The 20,224-nt window shown below is 41.4% G+C and overlaps 3 protein-coding genes across 4 annotated transcripts; 2 read left to right on the top strand and 1 right to left on the bottom strand.

The window, feature by feature from the left end:
* Positions 1-224: 224 nt before the first annotated feature.
* On the top strand, positions 225-6,981 carry mlf1 (myeloid leukemia factor 1). Of its 2 annotated transcripts, XM_028420283.1 has the most exons (8): positions 225-392; positions 1,254-1,410; positions 5,001-5,045; positions 5,460-5,543; positions 5,633-5,761; positions 5,836-5,995; positions 6,602-6,740; positions 6,871-6,981. In XM_028420283.1, the coding sequence occupies exons 1-8, from the start codon at positions 346-348 to the stop codon at positions 6,935-6,937; spliced, it is 828 nt and encodes a 275-aa protein (XP_028276084.1). In that variant the 5' UTR covers positions 225-345; the 3' UTR covers positions 6,938-6,981. The 2 variants fall into 2 exon arrangements, with proteins under 2 accessions (XP_028276084.1, XP_028276085.1); XM_028420284.1 differs by lacking the exon at positions 5,001-5,045 and having other exon boundaries at positions 226-392.
* A 1,413-nt stretch (positions 6,982-8,394) lies between these two features.
* med29 (mediator complex subunit 29) lies at positions 8,395-9,554 on the bottom strand. The gene is made up of 4 exons (XM_028420285.1): positions 9,378-9,554; positions 9,188-9,246; positions 8,999-9,083; positions 8,395-8,880 (listed from the first exon to the last, which is right to left on the bottom strand). The coding sequence occupies exons 1-4, from the start codon at positions 9,534-9,536 to the stop codon at positions 8,653-8,655; spliced, it is 531 nt and encodes a 176-aa protein (XP_028276086.1). The 5' UTR covers positions 9,537-9,554; the 3' UTR covers positions 8,395-8,652.
* Positions 9,555-9,930: 376 nt separating this feature from the next.
* Positions 9,931-19,591, top strand: ppp2r1bb (protein phosphatase 2, regulatory subunit A, beta b). The gene is made up of 15 exons (XM_028419609.1): positions 9,931-10,088; positions 10,761-10,851; positions 10,982-11,082; positions 11,208-11,440; positions 11,517-11,664; positions 11,786-11,941; positions 12,290-12,404; positions 12,511-12,581; positions 13,869-14,003; positions 15,248-15,421; positions 15,602-15,662; positions 17,367-17,521; positions 17,639-17,781; positions 17,870-17,961; positions 18,050-19,591. Exons 1-15 carry the CDS (start codon positions 10,011-10,013, stop codon positions 18,064-18,066), a joined length of 1,770 nt encoding a protein of 589 aa, XP_028275410.1. The 5' UTR covers positions 9,931-10,010; the 3' UTR covers positions 18,067-19,591.
* The last annotated feature ends 633 nt before the right edge of the window (positions 19,592-20,224 follow it).

Here is a 20,224-nt window from a genome sequence, read left to right as displayed (position 1 = left end):
TAAGATATGAGCACACAGCATGTTTTTTTGCACAGTTTAGACAGGAAAATAAGACTTTTACAAGAAATTACTAGAGTTGCGTTGCCATGGCAGCCACCCACAACACCCATCGACGGAGGGAACCTGTTGGGAGCGTTTGAATTAACGAGCCAATAGGAAGGCCGGATTCGCGTCACATGGCCGTTGTCACAGTGACCAGTGACTTTGATTCTGGTGTTTGCGGCGACCTCTTGTGTAGTGATACCACAGAGCCTGAGCTGCGGTGCAGGGGGGACTCCTGCGGCGGATTTATTTAGCTGAACATCTTGATAAGGCTTCTCTTACTTTGTGTTTAAAACTGTAGAAATGTTCAACAGCGTTCCCAGGGATTTTGATGAGGATCCGTTCTTCTCGTGAGTAGCCTAAAAGCCTCACTTAATCGTTATTTAGTTTGAATGTTTTGACTTTACATTTAGATGTTGGCTCTTAGCCTACTATCAAAGTTTTACAATACTGCCACATTTAAGCACAAGCTACTGCATAAAACACCAATTCCACATTGAATTGATCAGACATGTTAAAACGGCACATTCGCAGTTTAATTTGTTATGTCGAACTTTCTCGAATAGTTAAATGTGTAACCTGATAATACATTAGCTTCCAACTCAAGGGGTCTGTCCCTTTATTGGCTGGCTGACCAACTTGTGTTGTTTTTCTTGTGTTGTTTTGCCGGGTTTAGTATAGTTTTAAATATGTTTTTTAGCAACCCCTGCTAAGCTACCATGTAAGGGCTACTATAAAGACTGTAAAGTAATTCTTATATTGCGTGTTGAAAAGTAATCTTTAAATGCAGTGACCTGATGTGGGTGGTTTCATGCAGGTTTTGTCATTATAGCAGAAAATAAAAAATAACATTTAAATATTTACTAATAATGTGTTCGTGTTTGACATTGAAGTATGACACATGACATATGATATATGAGTGGATGCCTGCTGAGTTAGTGTGGCCACACTTGACCCGACTTCTTAAGGCGACTGTTAATGGGTGTCTGTTATTATTTTAGGGCTGCTTCTTTTTTCGGTGTGTTGTGTTCATTGAGGAATTTATCACTAATGAGCTCCATGCTAATGTGTCAAGTCACTCTCAAATATAGAGTGACTTGTATTCAGATGTCTCTGTTTCTTGCATTTAAAATTACTTTTGACATCATGCAGAGTTGATCTGTGAATGTGGGTTTTGTACTTTGTGTTCACTTTCTTTTCCTCCTCTACAGGGATCCATTCCGCGCACACAGGGAGCACATGCGGCAGATGATGCGCAGCTTCTCTGAGCCATTGGGTGGGTCCTTAATGCCGAGTATAATGGATGAAAGAAACCGTGGCCGCAATGCAATAGAACATCCTGGGCCATCCCTGAGAAACGAACACAGGGTGAGGACATCAGTTGAAAAGGCACTCCTTTTACAGCTCTGTACACACACACACACACACACACACACCATACATATCCTTTCTCATACATCTAATGATACTCTCATGGGTTTATAACCTTATAGGAGTGATTGGAGAAGGTTTACTAAAGGTTATGGTGGAAGCTGTACTCACTGGCAACCTCACTCACTCAACTCTTGCGTGGGGCCATGTGAGTCTCTAGTTTTGTGGAGAGGGCAACCCCTTGGCCTCTCTGGACAGTTATATCTAGCCCTGAGGAGCCCTATTTATAGTGCATTGTTCCACTGACACACTATGTTTTCATGAATACACACTCACAGCAGTGTGACCCCTGTGTTACTTTCTTCAAACATAAAACATAAATCAAACTTTCTTATATATATCTTATATAAAGGACAGAGATCACTCATGGAACAGGCGTTTGCCCTAGAAAATGTTAAAGTTTATTCTTCTAGCTTGTAATGAAAAGCCAGTACGGTAGTTTTGATGTGCCACATTGCACCCATTGATCCCAAATCTCCCCCTTCGCTGCCTAGTTGTCCCTGCTAACTCAAATTTAGTCCATGTCACCTGCGTTAATCCCACTACCTCATGAGAGCCTGTATATTTATCCTTGATAATGACTTTCATCAGAAGCTGGGCCTCAATTGCCAGCAGGCTAGCTGCTTTCTTCTTATTAGCATTATGCTATTAACTAGCTAATCACAGCTGAGAAGGGGCTCTGAGTGCTTGACTAATGCTTGACAGTGAGTCAAATGGGACTCACTGTCACTGTGTGTTTTTTTAGTGTAAGCCTATTATTTTATTTAACATTGGGTGGACTTTTTTTGGTTTATTAAGGTGTGTTTCAGTCCAATGTTTTCAAGGAAGGGGTTCTATTATTTGCTGTTACTGAAAGGGACGAAACTTCTTAAACCTCCAGATGTGTAGACTACGTGGTAAGATTTGACGATTCGATATGGATAAAGGCTGTTGTTCTAGCCTGGTATCAGTGGGAACTGTCAGGTTTTTTGTCAGTCTGCTCAACCGTGTGTAATAACAGGAAAAGGTGTGTTAACGGATTTCTTCGTAATTGTGATTGGCAATAGTCATCCAGCTTATAAAATCACTGCAAAGACTTATTATATAGAGTGTAGTGTATATAGGCAGGACTCCTTTGGAGATACAGCTAACCATAACTTCGGTGTATTTCTATTACCTGAAAAAAATTCTTTCCAACTGCAACAACTCACCTCCCACCAGATTTCAAAGCAAAGCCCCCCCATCCTGGAACCCCATCCATAATGTTATCATACACTCACATTAACAATCAGAGCCTTTCAGGAGCACTAACAAACACTTTTATTTTTACCCCAATTAAAATACAAAGAAAAGTTAGGCTCAGGTTCATGGCTGTTTGGCAGAACAACTCTCTCAAATCTCTCACACACTAGATTATCTGATGATAAGGAGACGTTGTGCCCCGCATTGGTCAGTTTGTGATGCTGTGTGTTGTTGTCTTTAGAAAGACATGTGTGTTCAGATGACTGTTTTCTCATTGTTGCTCTTTTCTGCCATCTGTTTCGAAGAACGTGCCTTGGCAGTGCTGGTGCATTAGTGGCTAGATGACAGACAGCTCTCTCTCAAACTGCTCTCCCAATATCACAGGCACAAATGTGCACATTGAAATACATACAAATACACAAAGAGGCACAGTTACACAACACAGATGCACTGGCATGTGCATACACACAGAAATGCACACATACAATGCTGGAAGCCTTGTAGCTCTTGTATTAGCTTACTAAGCATTAGATTTCCTGTGGGTATAAGCCCCTTGTCTTACCTTCCAAAGCTGCTATGAGGACTTGCATTTCTCCATTGCTTGCCAATATCAACTGCTTCATATCACCATTCAAAGCACTTATTCAGCTGGGCACTTGTTTACTAAAGTGTTGTTGAATGACAGGCATGTGCTTCCTTTGATTCTTTAGTTTGTTTTCTGGTGCTAAGGCTTCAGAAAATGGGTAAACAGCATAGGAAAAGCTAATATTCGGTCAGATTAATACTGCTTAAGTCAGATGTTCCAACTGTAAATTGAGAAGAAAAGTAACATTAAAATGGGCAGGGCTGTGACCACTGTCAGATATTGTGTCTCCTTACCCTTGCTGGAAGCAGTGAAATAAAAGCCCTCTACATGCTTGGTAAAATTGTCCTGACTTACGTGTACACTTTGGTTTAAGTCATAGCTCCCACTGGGGAGTGGGAGCTAGAGAGCACAGTGGCAGCTTCAATATCAGAAAAGGGGATGTCAATAGTCCAGACAGCCTAAAATAATGTGTAACGTGTACACCACTGGGTCTGTGTTCCTTATTCTGCGCCCTCAGTCTCTCCTCTGCTCAGCCCTAGGCTAAATATAATGTGGGAAGATATGTAACTGGCATTTATTAGTTCATAGATGCCACTGTGGGATAAAATTGGCTGACAGGCTTCATAGATACGGGTCATCAGCTTGACCTTTTGAAAAGAGCTGAGAGAGCAGCCTTGGACTCTCCGACCCCTGTCAGATCCCCGTCCTGGCCGGTCCACCCCTGCCCACCATAGCCTTCCTAGAATGAAGCTCAGTTTCAGTGTTAAACCCACGCTAATCTCTGGCAATGCGACCCAATTACACATGGAACACAAGTCATTCAACACTCCGCTGATTACCCACAATACCCCTGCACATCACACCCTAGCCAAAAGAACTGACACACATAGTGATGGCTTTTGAAATGCTTACCCAGGGCCAGTAGGTCACAAACACCTGTGGGTTCTGGCCCAGTCTGACAGTAGGCTGCTCGCTCCTCACATGCTCCTCGCACTTTGGTGCTCACACTCCCAGATGGTTGTGGCCTTGAATGGCTGTGCTTAAGGCCACGAAGAGCTATGCATGTGTGGCTCTGTCAAGGGCTTAGTAATTGATGTACACAACCTAACAGCTTACTGGTAACAACCTCACCAAACATGCAGAAAGTACACGATTTGCATGTAGAACATCAAAGAGTTAGGGTATGATGCTAATATCGCACTTTCTGACAGGCAGCATGATTGTGTGACACAGGTGGTGTTTTTTTACCCTTGAGTATCAAAGACTAGCATCTGTGATCATGTTTTTATTATATTTATTTATTGTCATTGTTGTAGTCTTCTTAGGAAGTGGATCCACTTCCATGGAGTACGTCTGCCATGTTGTTTGTATAGTAGCCCAAAGTGGGCAGAGTGTTAGCACTAAAGCAGAAGGACATTTATTTGTATTCAGTTTGACAATTTACTGTGACATGGCATGGCAAGTTCTCCACACTGGTCTTTAAACATGATATTTGGTCTTAGATAAAAATGGATGGATAAATTAAAATGATGTAGCTCATAGATGATTGGCATGTCTTAAATGAAAGGCCTGACCTTCCTAAACTCTTGGATACCATATGAGTCATTCATCCTAACAGCCTTGGAAGGATGCACACCCTGAATTAAAACATATACATACTGTGTGCAAATATTCAGATGCAGTACCACAGTATGTGCTAAACTGTTGTTTGAATCCTCAGGATATGAGCCGGTCATTGCTGCCATTTGGCAGTGTGGACAGCACGGTCAGTGGACTCCTCTGCTGTGTAACTTTACTAACAAATATTGGGCTAGTGCATGCTCTTTTTTTGGAAGTCTCTCAGAAAATCTAATGTACAGATTTTGTGAATGTATTCTGATTATACAGCTATGCTTTTTTATTATTTAGGAACCTCCTAAATAAAACAGGAATTTTGTGCTGGTTTGTAATTTTGTTTTAAATGTCAGTAGGTCACTCATGGTGAGGTGATAAAATTTGAATGCCCTGGTTACAGTGTCCCCGAAAGCACACTGCTTTTTGACACATTTAGCACACTGCATTTTGTGTGTGCATGTTTGTACACATGAAGGAGTTGTTTACGAGCTGTTAATGCCCACTGGCCAGGTGGAACATGCACACAGCTGCTTGACTGTTATTTTCCCGTTGTGTGTTTGCCCAGGACATGATGATGAACCCTTTTGGCATGATTGACAACATGATGTCCAACGTGAGAAACAGGATGGAGGAGATGAACAAAAACTTTGTGAGTTTACTCCAGTATTGAAGTTCTCCTGTAAACAGACTGCTGAGTTACATGTTTTGTTTTTTTAACTGTATCTGTGTGTATTTTAGGGGAGCATGGCAACAGATTCAAACGCCCACTCATTCAGCTCCTCGTCAGTGATGACATATTCAAAAGTGGGAAATGAGCCTCCTAAGGTCTTCCAGGCCACCTCAACAACACGCCGTGCCCCTGGAGGGGTAAGTATTCACATGTATTACTGTATCATAATTGACTATAACATAAAATGTTGTGTCATATTTTTTCCTTCCAGATCACAGAGACTCAGCAAGCACTTAAAGACTCTGAGAGCGGCCTGCAGAAGATGAGAATCGGTCACCACATCCAGGACAGGGGTCACGTTGTTGAGAAGAAATACAACAAGAAAACAGGAGAGAAGGAGTTTAACCAGGACTTTCAGAACATGGATGAGTGTACGTATGTACAGTTTTTCTGTAAAAAGTTCCTGCCTGGGGACATGGAATGTCACCTCGCTGGGGGGGGAAGAAGCCTGAGCTTGTGCGGGAGGCTGAGCGGTATCGACTAGATATAGTCGGGCTCGCCTCAACGCACAGCTCGGGCTCTGGAACCCAACTCATTGAGAGGGGTTGGACTCTCTTTTATTCTGGAGATGCCCATGGTGAGAGGCTGGTGTGGGCTTACTTATAGCCTCAGTATGTGAGTTTTCCCTAGTATGTGAGAGGGTCCCCTCCCTGCGCCTTCGAGTTGGGGAGAGGTCTCTCGCTGTGGTTTCAGCCTATGGACTGAACAGAGTACCAGACCTTCTTGCAGTCCTTTGGAGGGGCGCTGGACAGTGCCCCGACCGGGGACTCATCTTGCTGGGAGACTTCAATACCCACATGGGCAACAACAGTAACACCTGGAGAGGCGTAATTGAGAGGAACGGCCTCCCTGATCTGAACCCGAGTGGTGTTTTGTTATTGGACTTCCCTAACCCACCAACAAGCCTTCCTAATAATTTAAGGTAGTTACAAATTGCAAGTCACTGTCCTAACATAGTAATTATTTTCCACCTTCAGCTGAAGCACAGTCTTTTGAAGACGAGTGGCAGCAGGTTGTGTCCAAGTTTCAGCCTTCTGCACCCATGTCTCACCTGAAGGAACCCCAAGCCCGCGCTGTTCACCGGGCAGCCATCGCCGGCCCTGAGCAGACCAACAGGTGACACATACTGAATCTGTAGATCAGGATAAAAAGACAAACAAAGTGGAAGACACATTCAGTACACGATGCTGTTATTAAGATATGATACCAAAGTGAATGAAATTTTGTCTGTCTGTGTTTCTCACAGAGACCAACCAAGGAGCAAAGGTGTAGGAAAAGGCACACCTGAAGCCTCCAGCTCGACAAAGCAGTGAGGACATCTGTCCGTCTGTATACTCAATAAAGTCTTTTAACATCATACAGTACTCTCCAGTGCTTTCCCAAGACTCCGACACAAACCTGGACTGCTTTTACATGTTTTGGCCCAAGTGCAGTTATTGTGCATTACTGCTGTAGGTTTCTGTAACATGCTGCACAGATTTAACAGTAAATGGCTGCTGAACACAGAACGTTGAATACTTAAACCAAAGTCCCAGGTATTCCAGGTATAAAAAAAATCATCTTTTTACCTCAGTGGCATTAAAAACGATCAAATTTAAATTGTGCTTTTGAGAATGGTTGCCTGTCATGTACAATTATTATGCAACAAGACACGGATTGTAGTGAATTACTGACTTGTGTGAAATCCACTAATGCACTTCATTTCAATTTGTCTGTTTGTAATTATGTTGTCCACACCCTGATGTTATAGATTCATGTGTTTTATCTGCTGTAATCCTTGTAAAAAGAAACACCTTTCCCTTTTTATATTGTTACTTTGGTTTCTCTAGTTTTTCATCTGATGAGCTCAGTGTTAGACAGCACAAACTCTTTACAGCTGATGGATGATTCTCAGTTTTATTCTTGTATATTTGTACAAGCTTGTCTGGAAATAAAAAATGTGAATTTTACTCTGGTGTGCTATTTGTTAGATTACAGTTTTAAAAAAAGCTGAATAATTGTTAGGTCTATGAGCACAAGTCAGTGTCGTGGTGAACCTCTTATACCCTGGGTGGTATTTTTGGAGCTGAGCACTTGTCAGAAGCTCAGATTGGTCTGAGATGTTTCACAGCTGCAGGCCCGCCCTGCTCTCCTGTCACGTGCATGTATGTCACACGTTGGCATACAGTAGGAAAATCTAAAGAGCCTTACTTGGCCTAGAAATAGACTGTACAATTTCACACATCCATTGTGTTGTTAGTGTGATGGTGGTAAATGCAACACAAATACAGCAAGGAGAAAACAGGAGTTTCATGCTACTGCTCTGTTGCCACTTTAGATCAACAGGATCCTTCTTTTAAAATATCCTCAGAGGGCAGAGAGCTCAACTTGTTATTCAAGCATGTGACTTCTTCTAGTGAATAGACACTTTATTCCACTGCCTCTGTGAGCCTGGAGCTTTCTTATTTTCAATGCAACATTTGCGTGCACAGTATTTATGGTTGCCAGGTGTAGTTGTGTACAAAACAGTTTCTGCTTAAAGCAGTCTGGGAATCTACTTGACTAGGGTCGAGTTTTCTGAAAAGAGAAGTTACTGTTTTTCCACTTTAAGCTCCACATGAGTTTCATCGAGTTCTTTTACATAGAAAGAAGGCAGAAATGTCCAAAATTCAGCACCTTGCATCAAAACAATGTAGGGTAAATATTACGTTTGTATTAAATTACCCCTCTAAATCTTCATGTAAGATGTTACCAGCTGACTCTGTGTGAAATGAACAATGAGAAAACTTAAGTAGCAGTAGAAAGGTTTTAATACAAATATTCTACAAAAAGCCCTCAACTGTGACTTGGCTGCCACCTGCTGCTCACACAAAAGATGTTTGCAAAATATATACGGCTGGTGACAAAAAACAAAAAAAATCAAGTTGAAACTAAATATACAAGATTTTGGAGAATCAGCATCTTCACCAGCGTAGACTGAGATTTAAATATGGGACAATCCCAAAATATAAAAGTCCACCAAAAACAGCCGAGAAGGTGATCCCAGGTCCTACATGATTCCCTGAGGTTGTCCCTTTCCTGCGATCTTCTTTGAGCATTCCAGCAAAGCATTGTGGATGTCTTTAGCACAAGAGATCTGAGACTTGATCATGCTGAGGTACTGCGCATAAGACATGGACTCTGTTTGCACTGTGTCAGGCTTGGTGGCTGTTGGAACCAGGTTGGGTGAGTGTTTGGCGCTGTCGATGCTCTGGGAGAGGCACTCATACGCCAACCGCTGCAATTACAAGAGAACACATGTTTATCTTATGCACATATAGTATGGATAGATTGATTGGATCTCTCTACAATGAATGGGCAACTGCCCTGGGGGTGTTTTTGAGGTTAAATATTACCAAGCACAGCTCCAGTTGATCACAAAGGCCATAAAACTCTTCTAAGCTTTTGTCAAAGCGCTGAACGGCGGCGTCGCTGCTTTTGCTAAAATCAAAACAAGCAGGAAGAGAAGCTGAAACCTCGAAGAGCTGACGGACAGAGCTATCCATGTTCAGCATCACACCAGCAATACAACCAGGCTTACTTACATGCCGTTGTCTATGGTCGTGTTATGGGCCAAATTCAGAGAGGCAATCTTCATTACATTCTAAATGTGAAAAATAAACGGACATGTTTTCAGAAATTATGAGGTTACAATATTCAGACTGTGAACATAGCAAAACCAACTTCATCGATTGTGTTTCTGTTGTGTGCTCTGTCCGCTAGCTCAATGCGTACTTGCAAACTCTCCTTCAGCTGCGGAATGAGCATTTTAAATCTGTGGACAGGGTCGAAGTCTTGTTGTTGTTGCTGCTGTTGTTGTTGTTGTATTGAGGTGGGCTGTTGTAATCCAGGTTGAACCATCGGCCCACCGGGTTGCTGCTGTTGAGACGCCATCTTAACCAGCTACGATCATCAAATGACAAAACATCCGGTTTGTAAATTTTCAAAGTAAAAGCACTACCGGTAGTATACGCCTACTAATATATGCATTTTTTTTAAAACAATATTACATTTTGCCATCATAACATTATATCGGTCCTGCCTTGTTTGTAGTTTATGTTGTGTTTTTTTTGTTTAGTTTTTTTTTTTTACCAACCACAAGTTGCAAGTCGTAATATTATCAGAATAAAGTCGTATTGTGATAAAAAGAAGTACCAATTGTAACAATGCACTTTCGTTTGTTAACAATTCAGGGGTTATTTTTGAGGCTCTGTTTTGTTTAGACGGACTTAATGGTGAATTGCTGTTTTCTCGGAGGATACTTGAAGGCAGCAGCGGAGGAGGGAGGGCCCTGCAGCCGCTCTTCTCTGGCAGAAACCCCGTAGTGCAGCACAGCAGCGCCATTCGGTAACTACAACAGTATCCAAAATGGCAGGAGCTGATGGAGACGACTCTCTCTACCCTATCGCCGTTCTCATTGATGAACTGCGAAATGAAGACGTTCAGGTTGTAATATTGTCTTCGAATTACCTTCCTTTTTTATATCGATGAGTAAAATTTTAACACGTTGCGCATCTTTTTATTTAGTCGACTCATTGCTAGCTAATAGCAATTATGCTAGCTAACGATCCTGGCTAAGGCCTCTCAGGAATTTTCAGCCTGGCGCACCCTGTCATTCCAATCTGATTTGTTGTGTTAAATTCGAAATGTTATATCTAAATCATCGTTGCTTACGCCGACAGATACTTAATGACATAAAAATGTTTGAATGACAAGTCAGCCGGCCATTGGTTTGGCAGCTAGCTGTAACGCATCCCTTGTATATATAGCAATATGCTAGCTAACTCACCAACGTCAAAGTTAGCAATCACAATAGCAAAATGTTCAGGGCCGCAGTGGTTACACACGACTGCTGTTAGCATGTATATTTTATGTCAAGTAATATTTAGCTTTGATGTAGGTTTAGATTTTTATATATATAGCCATTTTAAATGTTTGCAATCTTAGCTAGCTAGATAGGAGGAAGACGCGGGCCGTAACGTTAGACAATGTTGTAATAATCTTACGTCTCTCGCAAGTTGTACCTGTTTTAACAGGACGATGCATATTTGTTGACTTGGGCCATTAAATGTGCTTACATTTTTGTCTAACATCTTCAAATGTGTTTGTATTGTTTAGTTACGTCTCAACAGCATTAAGAAGCTGTCCACCATTGCTCTGGCCCTTGGTGTAGAGAGGACTCGCACTGAACTCCTTCCTTTCCTAACAGGTGATAATGTCTTTTTTCTCAACTCTTTAAATCCTTAACCTTACACTTTATTTTAACATACAATAGTTTTATCTTCAAATTATTGACACAGTTGCACACTGGTTTTACAAATGTTTATGTTATTCCTTAGACACTATCTATGATGAGGATGAAGTGCTCTTGGCCTTGGCTGAGCAGCTTGGCAATTTCACTATGTTGGTTGGAGGGCCGGAGTATGTCCACTGTCTCCTGGTAAGTTTAGTCATGGAAGAGTTGATGCACAAGTGCTGATTGTGTTATGTATTTTCTGTGGCTATAATCATAAGTTCATATTCTCAGTGATATGCAATATAACTCTGATCATTTTTGGTTACCAGCCTCCTCTGGAAAGCCTGGCTACTGTGGAAGAGACCGTAGTCAGAGACAAAGCTGTGGAATCCCTGCGGAAGATCTCTCAGGAGCACTCTCCAGTTGACCTGGAAGTACATTTTGAGCCTTTGGTGAAGCGGCTGGCCAGTGGTGACTGGTTCACCTCTCGTACATCTGCCTGCGGTCTTTTTAGTGTGTGTTATCCTCGTGTCTCCAGCACTGTCAAGGCAGAGATTCGTCAGTAAGTAGCTTATTAATGGAGGAAAACTGCTGTAAGTTGCTGATATGTCCTGAACTAAAGCTGATTGTGTCTCTAGGCATTTTCGCACCTTGTGCTCAGATGACACTCCAATGGTGCGTCGTGCTGCAGCTTCCAAACTGGGGGAGTTTGCCAAAGTCCTTGAGCTGGATTATGTAAAAAGTGACATAATTTCCCTCTTCACTGCTCTGGCCTCTGATGAGCAGGTTTGGACTATTTCTACTTAAAATAAACTGCTATTGCATTCTTGGAGTTTATTGTTTGTTGTGAGTGTTTAGCGATAAAACCCAGAAATTACCAACCACTAAAATTTCCTGTCTCCATCAGGACTCAGTGCGGCTGCTTGCAGTGGAGGCTTGTGTCAGCATTGCCACTCTGCTGCCTCAGGAGGACCTGGAGACTCTGGTGATGCCAACTCTGCGCCAGGCTGCAGAAGATAAATCTTGGAGGGTCCGTTACATGGTAGCAGACAAGTTCTCTGAGGTAAGCAGAAAGTCTATGTGAATTTTATGACAGTTGGAGACACCTAATTAGAGTTTCCTTTAGTTTGTCCTTTTTCTTACAGACACTTGGTTCTGCCAACACAGCCATATTGCTAGACATGTCTATTTTTTTCCTCAATGTGTTAATTCCAGTAAGTGCATACATTTAGCTTGGTGATATCAACATTCAAGTTCAATGATGTGTTAACCTCATTCAGGAAGATTTCCCAGACGTAGCTCCGTCCCTTAGAATCCATTTTACCAATATGTTGTTGGTACCTAAATAATCCATACTACTTTAATTAGACACACAAATGTTATTGAAAGACTTTTTGATTTTCCTCTGTAGCTCCAGAAAGCAGTGGGACCAGAGATCACCAAGAACGATCTAGTCCCAGCCTTCCAGAACCTTCTGAAGGACTGTGAAGCTGAGGTTCGTGCTGCTGCAGCAAACAAAGTCAAAGGTAAGAGATACTTGTTGAAAGTAGGGGTCCTCTAGGTTAAACGTATTGAGCCTCTTCCATTAAATTTTTAATGGTGTGTATTTCTTTTTCTTTCTTTTTTTTTTAGAATTCTGTGAGAACCTCCCAGAGGATAATCGTGAACAAATCATCATGACCCACATTCTACCCTGTGTCAAGGTAAAAAAAAATCTGTTATTTTTTTCTTCTCAGTTGAACGAGACAGACTTTGATTAAATCGGTTGTTGATCATCAAAACAGTGGCTTATCTTTTTATTGTCCCCAAAGCATTTATGAAGACATGTGGTTTTGTGACCTCAATTAAGCATTGGTTTTACATACTACATCTTATTTTTATACTATTGGCCTTCCTGTTGATGATGTAGATATCTGTAGATATCAGAAGTGGTCAATAACAGAAACAAGTTCAGCAGCACTGTGTGACTTGCCTACGGGTGTAAAATTAAATGTTTATAGAGCACATAAAAAGAAAACATGCGCTCATGATAAGGTGTATGGTGACTCAGTTCTGTCTGTCTTGATTCATATTCGCCTTTTTTTCTATACTATGGAAAAACTCCCATCAGCTGTTTACAAACTGTACAAGTTAGCCTTACAAGAATGTTTCCACTTTTGTGATGTGTGCCTGCTCTAATGGCCCCATTCAAGTATGCTAAGAGGCTAGTGCCAGTGGTCTGACAGTCAGTAGGGACAACATACCTTTAGAATCCCAAATTAGCCATCTTAACATAACCTTTGCAGTAAGTGGCTTTCAGGGTTATGTGGTTTGCTGGGCTGTGAGACATTGTGAGACATGGGTGTTTTTTGAACAGCAGGTGGCACTATTGCTTTTTTTAACACATCAGTTAGTTCAGTTGTAGTGTTGCTTGTTTGAAATTCTTATCAAACTAGTTGATCTCAATTAAGTAATTGTGGGGGTAAACGGATAGCTGTGTAGAAGCTCCAAAACAATGTCCTAATTATATTTGAATTACCAAAATACAGAAAAACACACTGAAAAACTGCTCAAAGGTTATGATAATACTACAAATATATAGGCATTATGTAGCCTAGCACATGCCATTGGTTCTGTTAATGTGTCAGTGACATGCTTGGATTGTTAAGCCTGAAGAAAGTATATTTGAATGTTGTTGCTGAGGTAAAATATTTTTCACCTCATTTTTTAAACATTACTTTAGTTAATTAATATTTTATTGAAAGCTTCTGTGTGTTATTTATTTGGTCAATTATAATAGTAACCAGTGAACTATAATTTAAGTGCAGCAACTGTTGTATACACTATTATTAAGTTCACTTTACTGTGTGTTTACACACAATTCAATTATGGCCTCCCTGCAAGTAATGTGTTGAGAATTTGACCCAGAGCCATACTCTTTGTTTATTTTACTTCTGAACTAATTGTTTGTACTAAATTCTTTGCCTCCTGTGTGTCCTGTCCCTAACCAGGAACTTGTTTCAGACACCAACCAGCATGTGAAGTCAGCCCTGGCTTCAGTCATAATGGGCCTTTCAACCATCCTGGGCAAGGAAAACACAATAGAGCACTTACTGCCTCTCTTCCTGGCTCAACTCAAGGACGAGGTAAAGAAAATACGAATTTATAAATGTGGGCTCCAATGCTCTTCTGTATGTTTGAGGCAGTGCTTAGTTTGGCGACATGCACATCAAAAAACTTCTTGGGAAGTGGCTGAGTTTGACCAGCGTCTTTGAACTTCTGTGATCAGCATGTCTGAGACGGCAAAGCTACTTGGCCACGTCTATCGGGTGTACCTGGCCACCACCTGGCTGGGTAGGAGGATGATTCATGCAATTGGCAACAGTGAGACCAGGGAGTTTGAAGACTGATTAGCTGTCTCTGGGTGGAAGTATAATGAGAAGTCGGCCACAATTTGAGATATGTTTCCCCTACATGCAATTTGACTGCATTTACAAAATGGATGGGGAATTTGCTGGTTAAATAAGGTTCCTTATCTGCGGTGCACATAAAACAGCTTTGGAATGGAGTACAGTGTGCTGCAGTTGTTTGCATTTTCAGTTATGATTTACTGTGAGGATAAGACATCTTGAACAGTTTTACCCAGAATGATAGCCCATTTATATCCTCTGGAATGAACACACAATGTCAGATTGAGTATAGAGATCAGATAAGTGTTTGGCAGGTTAGACACAAAAAGTAGATTAATGTTTTGGGAGGTGTGTGATCCAAGTTCAAGTTCTTCAACTGCTTTCCTTTAATCCTATTTAAAGATGGCCCATTTTCATCACAGTAAAACACAAGCCCAGTAATGTCTAACTAGATTACAGTCAAAACTGACTGCTTTGACTTGCAAATTTTTAATTTCAGGCATCGATCTGAAAACATTTCTCGGATAGGGAAACATTCAAGTCAAGAGTTGTTCCAGTACCAGGTTGCAACTGTGGCTGCTAATTTGCTACCTGTCTCAAAAACCAGAGCGATGGAAACATGAGTAAAGTAACATTACACAAGTTAACTATAGATATTATTAAAAAGCGTACCAATAAGTGTCATGAGAGCCTGAAATGCCCAATAATCACTTAACATTGGAAACGGTGCTAGAAGCTATACTGTATATGGCAGGGAAATTAGCCCTGACTCAAGCATTAGTAGCTCTACTTCTGATTTATATCTTCACACCATGACAATCGGAAGAGAACAGGTTAAAAAGAACATTTCACCTCAAAGAATCAGATGAAGCTTTAATCATTAAGCCTCAAAGGTTTGTTAACTTAGTTTATTTCTGTTTTTATGAGATGTTGTGATTAAAGCATAGTGCTGTAACCTTGACTCTTTCCTTGTGTCAAAGTGCCCTGAGGTGCGTCTCAACATCATCTCCAACCTAGACTGTGTGAATGAGGTGATTGGCATCCGTCAGCTCTCCCAGTCACTGCTGCCGGCCATTGTGGAGCTGGCTGAGGATGCTAAGTGGAGGGTCCGTCTCGCCATCATAGAGTACATGCCCTTGTTGGCAGGACAGCTGGTGAGTCGGAGTCTAAGAAAGATGGCAGATACACAGTATATGTTTAAATGGCGTCCTATTGTTTTTTCAAAAAAAAAAAAAGATTGTGAGCTGTGTGCAGACAAAAATACTATCGGGCCTGGTTTTAACTGAAGACATCAAGGAAACTGCTCTCATTATGCTGTGTCCTTATTTCCCCAGGGAGTGGAATTCTTTGATGAGAAGCTCAACACCCTTTGTATGGCCTGGCTAATTGACCATGGTAAGGAATTCTTGTGTGTTTTCCAAGGAGTCATGAGAGACAGTGACAAATTCCTGCCCACTTCAAACACAAAAATACTGTTCACCGTCATAACCGGGATGATTTGGTTAGAGTGGATTCCCAAACCAACGTGTCTGTGGGATGCTTTTTTTTAAAAATCGTCTTTATCCTCCGAGTATGGGTTTATATATTTAACCTCAAATATTATCCTGGTATTTTAGTCTTGGGCAGATTTGCTTGAGTTTTTTACAACACACCTTTCAGGAATCATTAAATTAACCCTGAATCTTATGTTTTATTGTCCAGTAGTGGTCATTTAATTTGCTCTGCCTTTCTGCACATTGTAGCAGCCTGTGACAACCACACTCAACCTTAGCTCTGCTCAGTTGTTACACACTTCAACAGGTTTACATTCAAGCAGTTGTATTTGACTTTCAAATTCTGTCGCTATATCTTAAAGCACCAGTGTCCTATATCTCATTTCTCTATCACTGCTCTTGTTTACCTGATCTTGGCAAGGAAGCAGACAAGTCATCTCTAACCACTGATACTATATACTAACACAGATGCACAGCCTGGGAATAAAAAGAATTAAATTTTTAAAGTGTGGAGGGTGGTAGTGGAAAAACTGCAACCTAAAGGAAGGACAGAATGTGGTAATCTTCCACACTGCTGTTTTCTGCATGCAAACAAGAAGACTTGCTGCTTCAGCTGTCAAAGGGGAAGAAAGTATGTGCTGTACAATAAAGGTTGGGTTCACAGTTTTAGGTCAGAATTCTTATGTAAAAATGGATTTTCAGTCATAGTTACAACTACAGAACAGCATGTCGTCTGTGCTTTAGGTTTTTTATTGTGTAAACAGGCTTTAAACACTCAGCTGGGACACTTGTTTGCAAGTTTGCACTCTTCTGTCTACACAGCAGTTTAAACTGTCAGAGGCAGAGGGAGTTATGTGCCCATCGGACTACACAACAAAGCATGCTGCATTTTATAACCGAGAATATTGTGTCTAGTTTTTGCACTGAGTATGTAGTGTTCTCTTGACATTGAGTTTTCCAGTTAGAGACACATGCTCCCTGTTCAGGACAAAGGACCAGCTGGATTACATCATTGGAATGCTGCTGGTGTGAGTTTCTGTGTGTATAGCTGGGGTTAGGGCTGTGCCACCCTTACGTAAGACCATCAAAGACAGACAAGACTACACGAATCAGCCCAAAATCTTTCCTCACAGAGAGAAATGTTCTGATCATTGTGGCTTCTTGCCTAACATGCTATAGTTTTCTAGAGTTAAGCGATGAAATTTGAACATTTGTCTTTCCACAGTAATATATATATATATATATATCTGATTATTCTAGTAAGATTTTTCACACATGAAAGGAACACCTTTGCTCCTAATTTAATCAGCCCAGCTGTCATGTCATGTTTTATTACATTGGTGGCCCACTGATCCCACTGGAGCTCCTGTTATCATGCTGCTCCTGTTGCACCTGTGTAGATTCCCTTTTAAAACATTGGAAAGCATCGAGTGAACATCCCTCCGGGCTGGTGTATCATGCACTGAACACTTCATAGAGCAGAAACACAAGGGATGAGGATATCGAAATGGGAAATTCTAAAAATCTGCCACCTGTTGCATCAAACGCATAACATGTCAACCACACACCTATAAAATGTATTCTAAATTACTCCTTGTTTTTCTAGTGTACGCCATCCGTGAGGCAGCCACCTGTAACCTAATGAAGCTCGTAGAGAAGTTTGGTGCAGAATGGGCCCAGAACACCATTGTGCCCAAAGTGCTGGGCATGGCCAACGACCCCAATTACCTCCACAGGATGACCACTCTATTCTGCATTAATGTAAGCCTACAACATCCTCTTATGTTCTTTGTTTAAATATTGATTCCATTAAAAATAATGTTGGCCCATTACATGTAAATGCTTTCATCCTTGTTGACTTCCTGCATTCTGTCCCAGGCCTTGTCAGAGGTGTGTGGCCAGGAGATCACCACTAAGCAGATGCTACCAGTGGTCGTGAAGATGGCCAGTGACCAGGTAGCCAATGTACGCTTCAATGTGGCCAAGTCCCTTCAGAAGATTGGCCCTGTGCTTGACAACAAGTAGGTCCTCACTACCAATGGATATTTGTCACCCCTATAAAGTGTGGACCATGTTTGTTTTAATTTTTATCCTGTCTTTGTCTTCCAGTGCCCTTCAAACACAAGTGAAGCCAGTGCTTGAACAGCTGAAAGCAGATTCAGACATGGATGTCAAGTACTTTGCCCAGGAGGCTCTTACTGGTAAGCCATTCGCTCCTGTTCTCTCATTCTGCACAAACTTTGAATTGAAATGATGATATATTCATAAATGTTTCTTTTCCCCCCACAGTTCTGGCCCTAGCATAACCACCCCACCATGGCTAAACGTGACACCCACCCAAAACAACAAGGCAAACACTTTTACAGAATATTTATTGATGTTCAGGAACAACTGGTTAATGTGTAGAGAAAGCTGTTAACAATTGTTTTATCCTTTTTTCTCTTTCCTGTATTTTTTGTTTTTTACTCTCTTTGACAGTAGTCTATGTCTGGGCATAGCACAGGCTTCATTGTTAACCTTCCTCTTTGCTGTAAATGAGTTTGGCAAAGTGTGAAGAAATTAAAATAAGTGGTGCATGCTGACTGTGCTACTGTATTTGCTAGGCATTGCTAATCAAAACCCCGTCTCACATTCCTCCCTCTTACACCTTTGGCCACTGTCGTATTTTAGTCAGTCGTTGCCGAATGCCGCGTCTTTGTTAGCTACCTAGGCCCGTGCTAGCTCTCTGTGCTGCTCCCAGTGCTAGATGGAAACATTTGGCAACAAGTGTTTATTTTGCTGAGCTTCCTCCTGAATCAGCCTTTTGATAGTGCTCTCTTTCCCAGAGACACAGATGTGGCTCTCCAGAGAAGTGATTGAACGTTCTGTGCGGGGCTAGTGTGCTGTCTTTTTGTTTTGTTTCTACCAGATAAAACCTGTTGTTGTCTCCTAAATGCTTCACAAGCTGTAATCTACAAAGCTCTGACAAAGAAATAATGGGGTGTCCATTACTGCATGTAATCTGAACTCAGTGATGTACTTATCAATCTCAAATAGTGTACGTTCCCAACTCCATTCAAAAGACCACCATGCTCTTCTGCACTGCTTGTTCTTTGCGGCAACACCAATTGAATTGGTCAAACAAACTAATTACCTCGGCCCAGTGTAATAGGGACCAGCTCAGTTGTAAAGTGTTGCTCATAATTATCCCTCCTCCAAATCCTTGGTGCATGTGTTAATGTGCAAGGGTGGGAAGTAGTCAGTTGTGAATGTTCTGCAATATGTTCTCAGCATTGCTCTTAATGTTTGTGCCAATGACTTTGATGAGCAGTGGTGTTTTCTTTTAGTATGCCTGGATAAACATTGTTCACCTTTTGTGTAAAGAGACGGTGTTCTTTTCTGTAAGAGACACTTTATTCGTCTGACGTTAATGGGATGCTAAAAGTAAATTGACTACAGCTTTTAGGGCCGACACAAAAAAACACGGCACTTCTTGTGCCCTTGAGCCACCCGTTTTCCTTGAATGCATGCAGAGTCCTCCACTAAACACGAGGTTTGAAAGCAGAAGGTCGGTTAACATGTGGATCTTTGCTTACGAATCTCTACACAAAGCGGAGAACAAGTGCATGCTTTCAAAGAAAGTGGGTTGGGGTGAGGTGGAGCATGTGTACGTAAGGCTGCATAACATTTTATGATGGGGTGGGAGCTGCGGGTGGTTGTGGGTGGGTTGAATAAATGTATCGTCTGTTTAAATAAGAAACTTTTGTCTTTCCCTGAACGGCTCCTGTTGTTCCCCTCTCCTCCCTCTCATTCTCTTCTCTTAAATAAACCTTGATTGTCCTGTAACACAAATACAGTGCTTTTATTTTTATTTTGAATTCTCTTAGCAATTGGGATGCTCTACTACTGTATCTTGATCTGAATAAAGTAACACAAATGTACCAGTGTTGTCATCTTTTAGAACTTGCTGTTAGTACATGAAGATCTATTTAAATTGGCAATTTGCTGCAGGGTTAAGTGATTGTTTTGGTCCAGGACATTAGCTCTTGAATTAAACCATGGAAAATGTTTTTTTTTTTCAACCTCATAACATTGTAAAAACCTGCATAGGACATGAAAGCAGGAGATTGCCCTCAGTTTGAGTCTGCACAGTTATAACATGGTTTAGAGGCCACTACTGTACCTCTGTGGCTTCCTCACTGAGCATCTTGTTGAGAAATACTCAGTCGCTGTTCATTGCAGACTGCAGCTGGACGTCCTGAAGGAATTCTGTCTTTTTACCGCATTAATTTTCTCCTCCGTCTTAACCAGCTTTCTAGGCCCAACTGGGGGGTAGCTTCCCCAGAACAGCATGGTGCCACCCCTCAGGCTCCACGATGATGCATGAAAAGAAGCCTGAGGTCTAATGATGAAGATATAGGTCTGTCTAACCTGTTCAGCCTCCAAACTGATGGTACATCCATCACAAATGATTGAATGACACCT

This window comes from Parambassis ranga, chromosome 13 (genome assembly GCF_900634625.1).
Source record: "Parambassis ranga chromosome 13, fParRan2.1, whole genome shotgun sequence".
Classification (NCBI taxonomy): domain Eukaryota; kingdom Metazoa; phylum Chordata; class Actinopteri; family Ambassidae; genus Parambassis; species Parambassis ranga.
Note: the sequence above shows the minus strand (reverse complement) of the source record. Positions and strands in the feature narration are given on the sequence as shown.

Coding starts and splice junctions, on each gene's coding strand:
- med29 (XM_028420285.1), bottom strand. CDS start 9,536: ATGGCGTCTCAACAGCAGCAACCCGGTGGGCCGATGGTTCAACCTGGA. Junction 9,247..9,377: donor AGCTGAAGGAGAGTTTGCAA/GTACGCATTGAG, acceptor TTTCACATTTAG/AATGTAATGAAGATTGCCTC. Junction 9,084..9,187: donor ACGACCATAGACAACGGCAT/GTAAGTAAGCCT, acceptor TTTTGATTTTAG/CAAAAGCAGCGACGCCGCCG.
- ppp2r1bb (XM_028419609.1), top strand. CDS start 10,011: ATGGCAGGAGCTGATGGAGACGACTCTCTCTACCCTATCGCCGTTCTC. Junction 14,004..15,247: donor TGGCTCAACTCAAGGACGAG/GTAAAGAAAATA, acceptor CTTGTGTCAAAG/TGCCCTGAGGTGCGTCTCAA. Junction 15,663..17,366: donor GGCCTGGCTAATTGACCATG/GTAAGGAATTCT, acceptor TTGTTTTTCTAG/TGTACGCCATCCGTGAGGCA.
- mlf1 (XM_028420283.1), top strand. CDS start 346: ATGTTCAACAGCGTTCCCAGGGATTTTGATGAGGATCCGTTCTTCTC. Junction 5,544..5,632: donor AGGAGATGAACAAAAACTTT/GTGAGTTTACTC, acceptor TGTGTATTTTAG/GGGAGCATGGCAACAGATTC. Junction 5,996..6,601: donor CTTTCAGAACATGGATGAGT/GTACGTATGTAC, acceptor TTCCACCTTCAG/CTGAAGCACAGTCTTTTGAA.